This window comes from Leptinotarsa decemlineata, unplaced genomic scaffold (assembly GCF_025532065.1).
Source record: "Leptinotarsa decemlineata unplaced genomic scaffold, Ldec_3_MD MMD2_tig00026336_RagTag_RagTag, whole genome shotgun sequence".
In the NCBI taxonomy this organism is placed as follows: domain Eukaryota; kingdom Metazoa; phylum Arthropoda; class Insecta; order Coleoptera; family Chrysomelidae; genus Leptinotarsa; species Leptinotarsa decemlineata.
This window is the reverse complement of record NW_027412692.1, coordinates 3,758,669-3,775,278: the sequence shown is the minus strand read 5'-3', so window position 1 is coordinate 3,775,278 and position 16,610 is coordinate 3,758,669. Positions and strand designations below refer to the sequence as shown.

Here is a 16,610-nt window from a genome sequence, read left to right as displayed (position 1 = left end):
CATAATGTGTCCCTCAGGCGCATTGATAATGTTATTATTATTGTTATTATTATTATTATTATATAAAATGTTCATATGAAATATTCAGGAATGTACCCCAAAACAACTGTGACGGAACTCACATATTGGGAATTTTTGTAGCGAACTCACTAGTGACAGGTTTATTGGATACACTGGCTGAAACCGAAAGCGTAGAAACAAACTGCCTTAGTCTGATTCACTGTCTTCTCCCTTCTTGTGTGTGGATGTAAAGTGTTCCCCCTCTTGAATTTTAAACAGAATGAAATATGAAGGTCGGGCAAACTTGCGCCATTTTTAGTACTGCCTGATGCGTAAGAGTAAACAGTGGCGCATCATTCCTCGTCGAGGTGGGATTCTTCTCATACTCCGTTTGATTGGTATTTCAATTCTATATTCAAAACTGGTTGGGGATATTCCTCATCTTCCTGAATCGTAAAATCAGATGACCTTGAGATGTTTTCGATAGGATACGTGACATCACTGACATCTGAAACCCCATGCACACGGGCGTACAATCAACGTATAGCAAATTATGCGAACGTTGTTGAAATACATTGTCTCTTATGAGCTAACACTGTTTGCGTTTGGTGGATTAGTTTTTGTAAGGCTGCTACGGATAGTGTTTCAAAATTTGAAGCAGGTTCTGGTGTTCTATACTACAGATACTACTTATCATCTCCAACGATCCTCTGGCGTAAGGAAGGGATAGCACTGGTTGCGACGATTTCTCTTCCTTGTGGGATCCTTATTGTCTCCTAGTGTCTATCAGCTTTTTGGAATAACCATTTTGCTAAATATCTCTCCTGACATGCCCCCTAGTTCCTTATCAAGACTTTTTTTCGTGTTACAGATACTGTATGAACAATCAATCAGGGGTCTTGACAATTCCTGTATTCTTGGTTGATTGGTGGTGGCTAGATTCCTAATTCATATACTATTCCGTATGTTTTGGTTTTCGGTATACAGATGTTTCCCATTTGTCGGTCCCCTTCATCATTAGGTCTAAAAACGATAATTCATTGTGACCTTTCTTCTTCATTGTAAATGTTATAGAAGGTCTCGTACTGTTAAGGAAATGTAAACGGGTGTCCAAACTTCTATGAAGATATTGTCAATGTATCTCAACCAACCTCTGGGCTTCTTCAATAATTAACGTTTCAAACCACTTCTTGAATATGTTTTCTATACCAGGAACTGCTAATGGCTGTTCCTCGACTTGCATGAAAAATTTGTTCCTCAATTGAACAGTTCCGGTCACAGCATCTAAGTGATTCCATAATGACTTCTATTGGCAACCTCGTCTTCGGATAGCCTCATCTGTATGGTTTGAAGTGGAACGACATCATTTCTACGACGAAACTGACTCATTGGCCTCCAGTAACTCGATAAAATTACTAAAATTCCTCACAAAAGACGAAGTTTTTTCTTGTAGCGCTCGTGGATGAATTGTGGGTGGCTTAAGCTCTGGAACTGATGATTAGTCTTATCGAAACATCTTTATTGTGAATATCGGGTAGTCCATGCAGCTAAAGTGGATTACCGTAATTTGGTGACAGCGATGAACTCTCCTTTTCGGAAAAGAACAACTGATGTTTCTTTGAACCTGTCGAAATCCAACTGTAGTTGCAGTTATATCTTGTGCAATCTTCGTATATTACACCTTCTGAAGAACGTCTTATATCTTCTGCTCGTAAAGATCGGTATTCATCACAATGGTGTAACGATCTCCTTGTCTGCAGCCTTTCAGAGCTTTTCGTTCTTCATGGTTGATGTTAGATGTTGGAAGTGGTTCTCGATGAAGCTGTCTCATCAATAAGAGAACTGGTAGATTCCACTTTGCAGATCGTCTTCAGAGTGGGCACTTAGGTATCTTGGCACAGTGGAGAAGTTTTCACGTTTTCCAAGCAAGGATTCCTCTATATCCGTGAGTAGGCGGGATTTTATGTTTTTGATGACGTTAGTGGCTTTGCGGTTGTCCAACAGTCTCGTTTTATTCTATAAAAATAGTACTACAATTGGAACATTTTTACGTAAATTTTGTCCGACTTTGATATTTTACCCAGTTCAAAAGTTATTAGAGTGATTACTGTATAGTATTCAGAGGAGGGCATAAGATTTCTCTCCTATTTAAATTAAGAGGCGACAAAAGCCTTCACTTGCAGCTCTACTGATATCAGAAACCTGAAATACATTTGTTAATTACTACGCCCCTAGAGCCTCTAATAATTAACACAATGTGTTCATTAACAACAAAAAATTATCATTGTTATAACTACATATAATATGATACAAATAATATTCAAGTTGTTACATTTTATTCGTTTCTGAACATATTCGTTAGGTTCCTCCTCAAACGACAAGCTATAGCTTTAAACGTAATATAATTCCCCTGCCATAATCGAGAATACTCATCTTGAAGTTAAGAAAATAGGTGCTTTGTATTCTGTGGCGGTAACGAACCGTGTAATATGTACCGCGAGGAAAGTCTACTAAATTTTATGGTGCAGGATGTTTATAATACTTGTGATAGAGGTTAGGCGCTTATCACATGAAAAAATCTATACTCACATCTTATTAACAGCTGGTTAAGTGGAAGCAAAGGTACAGATCCTAATTACGAGGGACAATAATCCCCAGGTAAGAGATTTGACCTTATTTGATCTTTTCAAAATAAAGCAGTGAAAAATCTAAAGGATTTGTGGGAGAAATATCTTGTTTTCAAGAAAAAGGTATATTATCTATCATAAGATTATGAATAAAGGAAGTTTTACAAAAAATTTATAGAAAACGTATATAAAAAGCTAATGTAAAGAGAATGTAATAATAAAAGAGAATAATGTAAATGTTGACCTTCCAAAATGTTGAATAAATACATAATGTTTCATCAGTTAGAAAATCTCAGATAGGTATGTATATCTTCTATGACTACTGAAAAATGCGTCATTTATGTGCTCATTTTCTGTTGGGTACCTTGTAGGAAAAATGGTCAATAACTTTACACTTGGTCTAACTATTCTCCAGTGCAAGTAAGCTTTGAGAATTTACTTACTTCAAAATATGGAAGTGAAAACGAGTGTACATTAACAGAAATTTGTGATGTGGCTAACAATGAATTGGCAAAGTGGCAAATAATAAATTGGAACTAGTTACAAATTCAATTGAAACCGGGCTAGTCGTGGGTTCATGTCACGTGTATGGTTTTTAATTTTTCATTGAAACAATGTAAAATTTGTTAAAACGATAAAAATTGGAAGTATTTTGCCAACGTAACACAAGTCTAATTATTCCGTCAGCATAAAAATTGAGTAATCAGGATTCGACGAAGTTGACGAAGGCCGTTGGCGAAGGTTCTAACGGTGAGAAAGTTATCGAAGTGCTTGAAAAGATGGCAGTCGGTTGGGAGTCGAGGATTCAAATCGTGGGGCACCAACTTTTTGAGATTTTTGACCTTTCCAATGCGTTCCAGTTCTTCCGCCATCCCGTTTGTGATGGGTCAGTCTCCACCACGGTACTCAAATCCTCGTACTGTAGGTCGACCACTTCGGGGCTCATCTGCGAGGCTAAAATCTCCGGAACGAAATTTCATTTAACGACATCATATAATAATAAGCTGAAAAGCATCAATCTATAGAGTACGAAATTCTCTATCGATCGGTATCTAACACGAAATAGTAGAATAAATATTTATTGAGACATGGAGCTATAAAAACAGGACATTGAAACGCACAAAACTTTTGAAACAACCTAATAGTATTACTCTGATATGAGAAATCCGTCACAAATAAATTTCATTTTCATACTTGTGAAAATGAAGTTTGTAGTCATCATTTCTCGCGAAAAAATACTATATTTCTTCAATGATTTATATGAGAAATGTTTCGAAAGATTCATTTCAGAAGGATTTTCCGAGTGAGAGTAATTATACAAAAAATCACCTAGAAAATCATTCAAAAATATTTCACTCAATTTCAATTAGTTTGAAAATAAGCTAGTTCATTGCCTCATTAACCAACAAGTCACAGTCACATAATTAATGCGTTTTCGAATAGTCATAAAAAAAGAATATTTTCTACAAGATACTATACTAGAACCTTTAGCAGAAAAATAATTTAACACAAACACTGCTCCCTAAAAAGTAGCACTGTTATCTACGCGAACTATGCTACAGTTAATTGTTAGGGATTATTCCTTCTGACTTATTACAAAATCATGTGCATTCCTCATTATCCAATTATCAATATGGTTTCTTCAAATCACAGAATACTGCTTGAAATTAATGTTGTGACGTATGCGGGAAACCACACAGTGAGCGACATCTAGGTATTATAATTTCAACATCAGAATTAAGGAAAACTTTGATTATTTCCTTTAAGAACTGTAGAAACCTTCAAATATTCGATGTTACATCTACCTTTTGTATCATTCTCTCACATAAAAGAAAAAGACAAGTTCTACATGATGTATCAATCAACAAATTTGTGTTTACACTTCCACAGAGAGGATTATTTTTCAAGAACACAAAACATTTTGTATATATGTAAGCATAAATATTTCCAAGGTTTCATACAGTTTCTCATAATTAAATATTAAAAGCCCATTATAATAATGGATTATAGAGGTAAAACTAACCTGAATTTACATTTGCATACCCCATATTCACCTAATTCATTGGCGACACCAGAGATAATTTAACTTCCTGAGAAGTGGATATCAACGAAAAATGTTGTAAAGCTCATCCTCTATTTTACACAAATGTCATATGATGGAACTTTGAAAATTGTTTTGTCTTTCTCTTTTAATGTAGCATCTTTCAAATAACTTATTATTGAGAAATGCCACTTGCGACAATTGTTCCCGTTAATATATTTCAGTCACTTTTTGATAACATTCCACACCATAAACTCCTCAAGAAAGTTTTGGCATTCACACAATATTCAATTACTACTCAATTCAAATATTTTTAAAAATTTTCGAATGTATCAATTGGGCTAAAAAGTTCGTAGGCTAACATGAAAAAAAAAGTTTGGTGAAATTTCATTGTGTTATTCAATTTCTTTCCAGCGAGCATTTTCTTGACGTCTGAGAACAGGAAAAAGTCATAGGGGGGACAAATCTGGAGAATACGGTGGATTCGGAAGCAATTCGAAGCAATGTTGCCATCGTTTTCATTGATTTGTGACTCGGTGCATTGTGTTTTTCTCCGAATGGGGCGGTTTTTCCGCGATATAATAACGATATGTAATAGTCTTTGTTAATGGTTCTTTCATTTTCAAAAGTGTAAATAAATATTATACCATGCGCATCCCAAAATTCTGATATCACAACCTTGTCAGCCGACTATTCCATCTTTGCACGCTTTGGAGTCGGTTCACCATGTGCAGTCCACTCAAATGACGATCGTTTAGATTCTGGTGTGAAATGATGGAGCCATGTTTCATCCATTTTCACATATCGACTCATAAATTCGTTTTTTATAGCGGAACAACTTCAAACACTGCTCAGAATCATCAACTCGTTGTTTTTTTGTCAATTATAAGCTCGTGCGGCACCAACTTTGATATTTTTGGAGCCTATGCTATCTGGATCAGCTTCACTTTTCGTCATCCAATATTATTTTTTGGCCTTTTTTGATGTTTTCACCAGTAACAGCTTTTTTAAGGCGTCCACTGCATGCATCGTCCTCGGTTCTTATTTCATCTCGTTCAAACTTAGCAAGAAGTAACTTCTCAACGGTTGATTTTTCTGGTGCAAAGTCAGAATAATGTTTATCAAGCCAAGCCTTGGCTTCAATTTTTTATTCGCCAAGAAGAAATGCCGTTTATTCATTTTCTTCAAACTAACAAAAGTTGCTTCACTCCTAATGCTCTGTCCCACAAACTAATAGTCCGAAAGCTGTTAAATTTGTACATGTGGCTGAAGATTGGGGTTAACTAAAAATCATAAGGATTTATTAGGTACTAGTAACGCCATCTGTGTAGTAGCATACTAACTTTTCAGTACATCTTAATAAAATAAAACTTCCCTGGTTTGTAGATGTCTGGTATACCTACCTCAAGGATCAAATCTTGGACCATTGCTCTTCTTAATCTTTATTAATGAGGTACAATTAACTCGAATAAACGGAGATTAACATTCTCTAGCAGCCGATGTCAAAACAAGCTCAACCTGAATACAAGTAATGGCCTTTAAATGCACATTGTTTCCACTGTATTAAATTATGAGCTTGAAGGAATCAACGGATTTGGAAAAATATGGATAATTATTTTATTTTTATATTCTCTATCTCTACAAAATATAACAATAAAATGTATTTTCGCATTACTTTTTCTACTACACCCAGTGAATTGTATGGTTTGAAAAATATTTTCAATCTGAAACTATTCAAACTGAAGTGTTCTGAATTCATTCATTCAGTTTCGAACAATACCAACAACCAATTTTCATGTCAAATTCTGGTATTCAAAACTATAATACAAGACAAATTTTGATTCAGTGAAATTTTTGGAGAGTTATAAATATAATCATATGTTCGACTCCAATGACACTCAAATTCACTTTAACCAATTCTCTAATCTAATTCAAAAGAAGTTTATGATACTATTCTGAAGTTGAAAAATAGTAAAGCAGTAGGTGAAGATGAAATACCAATTAAATTACTGAAACATGTAGCATATGAGATATGTGAACCTATTGCACACATAATCAACTGTCAAATTTTTGACAGGTATTTTTCCTGATAATCTTAAAATTACGCATGTCAAAGCTATCTTTAAAAAGGGAAATAAACATGAAATAATCAACTATAGGCCCATTGCAATATTGCCAAATGTTAGTAAAATCTTTGAAAAAATAATATACAAAATAGACTGATCACTTATCTAGAGAATAATAATCTTCTAAGTGATATGCAGAATGGATTTAGAAGAAAGAAATCTACTACTCGAGCTAACTATCAAGCTCTATGTAAGGTAATTGAATGTATCAATAGTAAAAGGGCTACAACAGCTGTCAATATGGACTCGTCCAAGGCTTTTGACAGTGTTGACCATAGGTTACTGATCACAAAACTGTCGTTCTACGGTATCAGAGGACTGCCACTCGAACTAATTACGTCCTATTTGAAAAATAGACACCAATGTGTTACTGAAAGGGATACTGATGGAAATCTAATGAAATCAGAAATGCTATAAATTATAAGAGGTGTACCCAAGGGGTCAGGGTTGGGCCCACTATTATACATTCTTTACACTAACAATGTGCCTGAAGTTGTTAATGAATACATGGTTCGTATGCTGATGACTGTTCTGTGGTTTTCAGTTCAACCGATCACGACTACCTACAGGCAAATAACTTTTTCAAGCTAAAGATTCGGTAGGAGTACTTTACATCACACAATCTCAAACTGAACAAAAACAAGACACAAATCATATCTTTTACCCAAAATGGCACAAATAATACTTTTAGTGATGGTGTAACTATTTTAGAACCAGTGACCCAACTTTCCTTTCTTGGAATTATAATTGACTCAAAGCTGAACTGGAAGAGCCACATAGATAAAGTGGCAACAGAAATGTCAAGGTACTGCTATGCCCTGAAAATAATTACACAAAATATATCCACTGAGGCTGCGAAGTTAGCATATAATGGTTATATTCAGAATCACAGCAGATATGGCATTATATTCTGGGGAATGTCTGTACATACACAAAAAATATTCGTATTGCAAAAACAGAAAAATATTCAACCTTTCTCAGAGAGAAAGCTATAAAAAAATATTAACACTAACAGGTCTCTACATTTATGAATCTGTAGTATTTGTCAAAGAAAATATATCTCTTTTTGCGACTCATGATAGGAACCACACCCACAACACACGAAACAAAAATAACCTTTTGAATATAAAGACACATTTGACCTAGCTTCAAAAAAATATACCTTTTTCAATCATGAATATTTATAACAAGGTACCTGAATCTCTCAGAACTCTTTCTTCTGTGATCATGAAGAATAAATTGAAAACTTTGCTTCTCTCCAAAGCTTATTATTCGCTGGAAGAATTCTTCAGTGATAATTTAAACTGATGTTGTTCGCGTTGAATATTTCATGTCGTATCATTCTGCATTGTGATGTAGTTTAGTCTCTTTTGAACCCTACATATAGATGTATATGTTCGTGTTCTGTATCTAATATAACAATATTACATTAAGTATATTGACTGTGATAACCTTGTTATTCATACATCTGTGGCCATTTATATTCTTAACCAATATTAATGGTACCGCCTCATGCCTCATTCTGTAATGTTTACTGTAATTGACATGTTCTACACCTGAAAAGGTTTTTTATTACAAAGAACTAATAAAGGATGTCTATCTATCTATCTATCTAATTCCAAAACTAACATGAGGCTTTCTTTCATTAAAAAACTATCATTAGACTGAATCAGAAAAAAATCATAAAATTAATTTAATAAATCTATAATTTCATCATTTTCAATGCTTCATTTTAGTTCACAACGATAAAAACAAATGTTGAAACGGTTTCAATCGCTACTTTCCCATCCATCATTTGGTGGCACGTTCAACGGTTTCTTCCTTCTGAGAAGTACTGACTAGAGAAACCCGCAGGTAACAACCATCATCACCTTTCACTCTGAAACTTTCTTGATTTCGAATCTGCAGTGAAAATCAAGTCCTTTAAATAATCTATTCGCTCACTGGAATATAACAGATTTGACCAGTCATGGTATTTCAAGACTGCTACTTCATATCCGAGTATTTCCAAGTGTCTCTTCTTCATCTGATACTCGCCCTTCAAGTGGACATAGAAACGAGTGAAAGCCTTCTGATGAACCAGCAGAACAGCCACTCTGAAAAATCGTGAAGAAGTGTATATTAATAATTACAGTATTTTTTTATTAACCCAAAACTTCAGGTTTCCAACTTCAAAACTGACGAAATTCAATACAATCTTAAAACTCGTATTTTTCCCACTTGAGGGTGTAAATTCCCTTTATTGATGCTTATTTACGTTATACAAAGAACCTACCTGCATATTTCAAGATTCTAGGTTCAGTAGCTTCGGTTGTATGTTAATATAAAAGTGTCAATCAATCAATAGGTACCCACTTATACAATATTGAATAGCATCAGCAAAAAAAAAACTGAAAGGATTAGAATGAAATACATTGGTAATCCTACCAATCCTACTCCTACTACTATAAATTCGTAAAATTTGTAAGGATAGATAAATGTAATGTATGTATTTACGTTTTTTACTTTTTCACGTCTAAACAGCTCAACGGATTCAAATGTAAGTTGATATATAGATAGATCATGACCTGGAATAACACATAAGGTAGGTTCCCAAGGTAACGCGGCTAAAACATCTAGTATTATATAAGTGGGTACCTACCTAATAATTATAATATAATAATAATAATATATTTTCAAATAGGCATCCTAATATACAAAAACATTTAAAAATTGGATAGACAAAGTCACAGTCCAACTTCGTAACACTAAAATATGTATGTATATGTATTATCCAAGCATACATATTTTATTATTGATAGCTGTTTGTAATTCAGGTTCACTCACTGCAATCAGAGTATTATCTGCAAATAGGTTGATGAATTCACGTCCATTAATTAAGTTGATGTCATTGTAAAGAACCAACAGAAGCGGGCCCAAGACACTACCTTGAGGTACACCATTATTGACACCTTTTAGGTTTGAATATGTCCCGTTAATTTAAGTCTATTGAGTTCGACCAGAGAGGTAGCTTCCAAACCATTCAAGTACTGAACCAGAAATTCCATATTTCAGTTTTTTCAGTAGGATATTAACGTCAATTTTCTCAAATGCCCTTTTGAAGTCTTGAAACACTGCCACTATATATTTATTATCATCAACAGCAAATTTCCATTTGAATATTGAAACTTGTAATGCTGTTTCACATGAGTGTTTAGATCGAAAACCAGATTGGTTCATCATAATCAATATTACTGGAATTTTATCCCAACACCAAATCGTTATTTTTAACACCTCGACACGTGTTTCGATCACCAAGTGATCATCTTCAAAGAGGAAGATTAAAACTAAGAACTAGTGTGAGCTAATCCTATTTATGCTATAAAGGTAACTCATTCAGGTAAACGATCCAGGCGTACCAACCATACAGGTACACCAACCTAAATTAATTTTACAATTTTGCATTATAATTTAGGTTGGTATGTATACCTGTATGGTTGGTACGCCTGGACGGTTTACCTGTATGAGTTACCTTTATAACATAAATAGGATTAGCTCGCACTAGTTCTTAGTTTAATCTTCCTCTTTGAAGATGATCACTTGGTGATCGAAACACGTGTCGAAGTGTTAAAAATAACGATTTGGTGTTAAGAAAAAACTCCAGTAATATTCGATACTACACCAAAGGTTCCAAACAGTGCATCATAATCAGTTTATTACTTTCAATGTAATCAATCAATTGTTCATATACCGCCGTCTCAATCATTTTTTCAATAGGAGATAAAGTATTTATCAGACAAAAGTTGATGGCATTAGTATTATTGATTTTTGATACAGGAATTACTGTACCATTTTTTAGTTTTTGCGGTACTTTACCAGTTCTGAGTGATGTATTAACCAAATTTAATAATACTCCACCGATTGCCCCAAACACACTTTCAAGTACTTTGTTGTTTATATAATTGGAGTTACATTTGTTATCAAAGATTCCAATAATAGTTCTAAGTTCTGACATTGATAATAATCTAAATTTAGTTATCTCACAATTAAAAGGTGGGAAATTATTGTTAGTCCAAAGGAAATAATGGGGAATGGTGTTCTTGATGTCTACTATACTATCAATGAAGAAATAATTGGACTTCTCTGTTTTCTCTATATCATGGGTGACTTGACAGACTTCTTGGGCTGCTGGAAATAATATTGTGTGTGGAAGTGAATCATTTTTCTGTTTGACTAACGCCTTTAGGGTTTTCCACATTTCTTTCGAGTCCTTCAAAATGTATTTCCATAGTTCATAAAAACGTGCTTTGTGTTAATGAGGAAATTTGTCTTGTGTTGTATATGTTTTAGAAGCATATTAATAATAGTTTTTATTCACCACTGATCATACACAGCAAAAATATGGAAGGTCCTAAATGAAAAAAATTAAATTTCGTCATTTTGTCAATGACAGTATTCTGTCATGAATTGGAGAATTTAATATTTTATGAGATAGCCTAGTTCGATACCTTCTATATTCAAAACTGGCTATAACTATAGGAATATGTACTATTTTACCTCTTCTCAATTCCCTCTGATTCGGACGAAACTATATTGTTCTCCTTGTTTAAATTAACTACAAAATCTATGTGATATCCATATGGAGTAACTACGTTTTGTGAGATAATTTTTGAACTTCCTGCTAGTTCAGATAAATGCTCCCATATCCTGACAGGAACATTATTGTCTTGTACACGTATATCTGAAAATGCATATATAATGTTAGTTTCAAATATAGTATTTTAAGTATTATTATTCGAATATTATTTTTCAAAAACAAAGTTAATAAGAGAGCTGATGGTGCCTTTTTGGACGAACACAAAAAGGTTTCCATTTGACAGTATATCAAATGGAAACTTTTTTTGTTATTTGAAAGCCAATATTTCGAGCGGAATGGTATAACAAAAATTTTAAAATAATTTACTGACTAATTGACTGGTTCATATTACGTTTGCACTTTCGCCTCCAGTAACGTAACTCCATTACGACACTGGTTTGAAATACTTGAAAAGCAATTATTTAGTTTCTTAAAAATTTCAAAACTGAAATGAACTTCAACGTGAATTTGAAAGGAGACATTCTTTGCAATCCTTCAGACATTATTTCTTTATGCAATCTGCAATTCAGAGGCTATTCCGCACATATTGAAAGAATGTTTGACACTCAGAGCCGAGTTACAAGTTACATGCTACATTTGACTTCAAGAAGACATCAGGAGACATTAGAAATTTTTTCAGGTCTTCAGTGAATTTTTAGTTGGTGTTTTTATCATTGAACGAAATACAGTATAAATTTCAGTTATTTATTTTTCTATCCCAGGTATTATATGAATGAACTTCATTTCTTGGTGTTAATTGCTTGCTGGAGAGTCTTTCACATTTTACTTGTTAAAAGCATGATAGGAGATTCAAAATGTTGCAATTTTTGTATAAACTTTATACACCATACTGTATTGTCAGTATTGTTCTTTCTTTGTGATAATTGTTCATCATGATTTTTTTAATTGAAATTAGTTTGTGGTTAACAAGACAATGTGATTATATCTATCAAGTCTGAACTGATGTTACTTTTAATGTTCTGCACAGATTTATTAAAATACAATAAAATAGTATCGTATTAGACTACTTTAAACTGTAATATCTCAGTGAATACATATTTAATTTAATCGAAATAAGCGCCATTTGAATCAGTGCATTTTTGCAACGTAACGCAAGTTAATTAATTCCGTCAGCATAAAGATGTTGTGGTTAGGATTCGATGAAGTCGACGAAGGCCGTTTTTGCCTAATTCTGCAGGTAGCAGGTAGAGCTTTGGCGCTCAATTCGTTTAATTTCGGACGATGAATTATAAAACGCACGGACGGTCATTGTCGTGGAGCAGGATCGAACCTCTTCTGTTGACCAGTGCAAACCAACCAACCATGGTCTACTTTTGGTGGGTTTTCGCCCTTGGGAAATGCCTGGGTGGCTCATCAGTGTCCAACTACTATCCTAAACATATCCCGTTATCGTAGAAGATCCACTTTTTATCACATGTGATGTTCTGATCCCTAAAAGGATTGTTTTGATTGCGCAAAAGTAAAAAAGAACAGACCTCGAAACGTGACGATTATGTCGATCCATCGAATCGTGGGGCACCCACTTTTTGAGCTTGTTGACCTTTCCAATAAGATTTAAACTATCAAAAACCGCCTGGGAGCTGACATTTCAAGGCTGCATCTTGAGTATGTGAACATGAATCTAAACAGATATTATATAGTATATATTATTAATCTTGTTGTAGATTATAGCTGGAATGTAAAAATCAGGAATTATGAAAATTCTTGTGGCTCAATATTCTTCAAAAGCATCCCTACATCTGTCATTTACATCCTCAATAATATGTTCCTATGAACGATGAAACAATTTTTTATCCGAAATGTCTATAGTCTTATCAGATAAAATTTTAATAATCCTATATTTAAAAAAAAAATTATTTTTGACACCACCACTGAACATAAGTAAGGTTTGAAAGGAGATTTCAAACTGAAACTTCATGAAATTTTCTCACTCACATTTTCTTTCCATATCTTGAACATACGACTTATGAAACCATGGAATGTTGAATTGTGGATACTCTAAGCATACGGCTCTATTGAGCGCCATCAATGTATTTCTCACCCTCTTTGGATATGTATCCTGAAAATAATACATTGAACTGAAAAGCGAATTAATTTGTGATCAGAAAAATACCTTCGAATAACAAATGGCTAATTCTTTGTCAAGTCTATCCATAAACTCAACGTTGAATATCTGTTTTACGAGAAAACTGGGCAGTCTACTGAAGAAGCACAATGACAAAGCCATCTGTATAAAGGTCAGACCACTGAAACGTTCTTGGTCTCTGAAAAAAAAATCACAGTGTGGATTATATTCTCGCACCACATTAGAACTCTTTTAAGTACACTGTTGACAAGCGTAAACTACTACTAGTTTACACTTGAGAGAGCTATTGTATAGGAAAGCATGTGTTGCAGTTTTTGTAAAACCTTTTATAGTGAAAATCATACAATAAACTGTATTGATTAGTTTTTTTTATGACCAAAGTCGACTGCTTGAATTATTTTTGTTAGTTGAATACCTTGAAGGGGTTTTCAAATTCTCAACCGACTGTGGTTTCTTTTCGATATCTATTTTAGATTTCTCAATTAAGAATGATTAGAATGAGTTTTTACCTAATAATGATATCCAATACCACTGGAAAGAACTTATCAGCATTGATGGGATAATATGCTAGATGATAGCAGGAGAATAGAATTCTCTCTGCATTGAAACCAACAACTTTAGACTGCTCCTCTATAATATATTCTGTACATTTGTTCATAATTTCTGGAACCAAATTGTCAGTGCTCAACATCAACTTTGACAATATAGCCAACATTTTAGAAGACATATAACCCATTTCTTTAAATTTGGTAAATAAGCTATCTATTGTGAAATTATGAAAGTCATTTCGAGATGCAGCAGCACAAATTAGAAGGGAGTTCTTCTGAAAATCACAGTCATCAATTTCTAATAAATTTTTCGTTTGTTGGTGCATTAATTCTTTTATTTTCTCCACATAATGTTTGGCAATGAAATTATTATGAACTTCAAATGATCTTGCAATACTCTGTGATATTTTGAAACAGTCTTTAGCACTGAACTGTGAATAATTTGTTTCTAATTTTCTCATCAACAGGTCAATCATACTGCCACTTCCATAAATAACTGTGAATTTTATAAAAATAGCTAGCTCTGATGGGGATATAATGTCTCCTTCGATAACGGATTTTCTTATCATCTCAAGAATTTTTTTTTCAAGCTGTCTATGACGAAAATCAACGTCTGCGTTGAAGTACATATAATTTTGGCAGAATGTTACAATGTTTTTGATATTTTTGTCTGTGTCAAGGTAATTCAAATATATCCTCCAGTATTTTTTGCATAAATTATCATCTGAAATTTTAACATAAGTAAAAAGTTTTTGAAGCATGGTTAGTTTTCCAATGCTATTGGTACTTTTCACAAATGTCCTCGCTTCTTTTTGAAACTGCACTTTATGCAATGGAGAAGAAAAATACTGCAAAGATATCAACAGTCTAAGTCTGGTTTCTATGGCAAGAGGGCTAGTTTCTTCAGAGCATTGCCAGAATTTTGCGGCACATCTTTGTATTTCATCAAGAATGTCTCCTGGCTCTTGGTTTTTGAAGAAAGCCTGAAATAAAATTAACCTATGAATATAACACAAAAAAAGTTTGACTACAAAGGCTAACCTCATATAGTAAAAGGAGCTGTGGTATATCAAGAAGATGAATCTTATTTTTAAGTAATAGCATGCACTCTGATGTTAATATGGTGCATTGGTTTCTCCATTCCGGAAGAGTTAAAAATGTGATTATCCTGAGAATCACACTTTGATGACTACTATTCAGTATATTGGCTTTCAAAAATTGTAGAATTTTATCTTTGTACTTCTCCAAAACATCATCAGTAACAATATTGTGCAGCTTATTTAGGCATATTGTCAGATTTTCTAGATTCTCAACATCAGAAACTTCATCTGAAATAAATTGAAATCAATGAGTTTTCAAACTTGATTTTGTTGTAGTACCTATCAATTGGCAGACTTTTGGTATCAGATTCAAAGAAATATAATAAGGTCGCACACTATTGTCTGTGAAAATAACTCGCAACAACCTTGAACATTTCTCCAGGCAAAAATCTTGGACAAGTTCATCACGCAATTTTAAAGATAAGCTCTGAATTAGTTCACTTTCTACTGAAACATCTAATTTTTGTAAGTATGGTAACAAATAACTCAGAAGAACTGAATCAAAATCCATCGAGTGTTTACTCACAGCTTGTAGTAACTCTGTAAATTCTTTATGGTTATGCAAGTCTTTAAAAAAGAAGTTTAAGCCTTCCTCTCGAGACCTATGTACACTGCAATAAACACTTTGTAAATCGTTAAGAACAAGTACTGTCTGTGTTATATGTTCTGGTCTATACTCATATTTATATCTATTCATTATTTGGAATACCTCATCTAAAGAAGTTGAACGATTCAAATCGTTAATTATATTATCCTGAGAGTTTTTGAACAAAACATATTTAGCATAATTGTGACTGATTTGGTCGTTTTCAAGTAATGGAAAGTCATCTTCATCCTCATCGTCAACTTTTTCTGTATAATACTGGCATACTCTCTGGTTATTTAAAAGAGATTCACTTAGTATATAATGTAGAGATAAACGATTAAAAATGTTTGTCGATTGTATAAAAACAATTTTTTTAGAGAAATAGTTTTGATTTCTCAAAAAACTATGTAAAATACTGAAGAGCCGCATTATTTACTTGCATTTCTTATTTTTTACTAATTTTCGGTTTTTACTTTTCGAGTTTAGATAAATTAGGTTAGGTCCAACCTCAGAAGTAAACAAACAAATCTGCTCTAAAACGACATTTAGATGTCACCCTTTTTTGATTGGCTGTGAGGTATCCTTCGGAAATGGGTTTCTGACAGTGACAAGTGTCAAAGTCAAATAAAAATTGCTTCCAACAGCTTCCAGCCAGGGCTGCTCCTGGCTGTACAATTGTACGAATTGCTATACAATTCAATATTTTTTCGTACATGCATACCACATTGACGAAAAGCATACATTTTGACTTCATTTGGTTTTGCATTGATTCGGACGACACCACGGTTATATATTTACAAATTCCAATCTTCGATAATCGAGTAATTTGTCTATCTCTGTCTTCCGTCTGATTATGATAG

General features: G+C 33.6%; 1 protein-coding gene across 2 annotated transcripts; it reads right to left on the bottom strand.

Moving 5' to 3' along the window:
* Positions 1-8,482: 8,482 nt before the first annotated feature.
* On the bottom strand, positions 8,483-16,303 carry LOC111502155 (FAST kinase domain-containing protein 1, mitochondrial). Of its 2 annotated transcripts, none has more exons than XM_023156156.2 (7): positions 15,444-16,303; positions 15,106-15,392; positions 14,026-15,047; positions 13,544-13,694; positions 13,366-13,489; positions 11,331-11,514; positions 8,483-8,890 (listed from the first exon to the last, which is right to left on the bottom strand). In XM_023156156.2, the coding sequence occupies exons 1-7, from the start codon at positions 16,177-16,179 to the stop codon at positions 8,662-8,664; spliced, it is 2,733 nt and encodes a 910-aa protein (XP_023011924.1). In that variant the 5' UTR covers positions 16,180-16,303; the 3' UTR covers positions 8,483-8,661. The 2 variants fall into 2 exon arrangements, with proteins under 2 accessions (XP_023011924.1, XP_074039292.1); XM_074183191.1 differs by having other exon boundaries at positions 15,874-16,298.
* Positions 16,304-16,610: the final 307 nt, after the last annotated feature.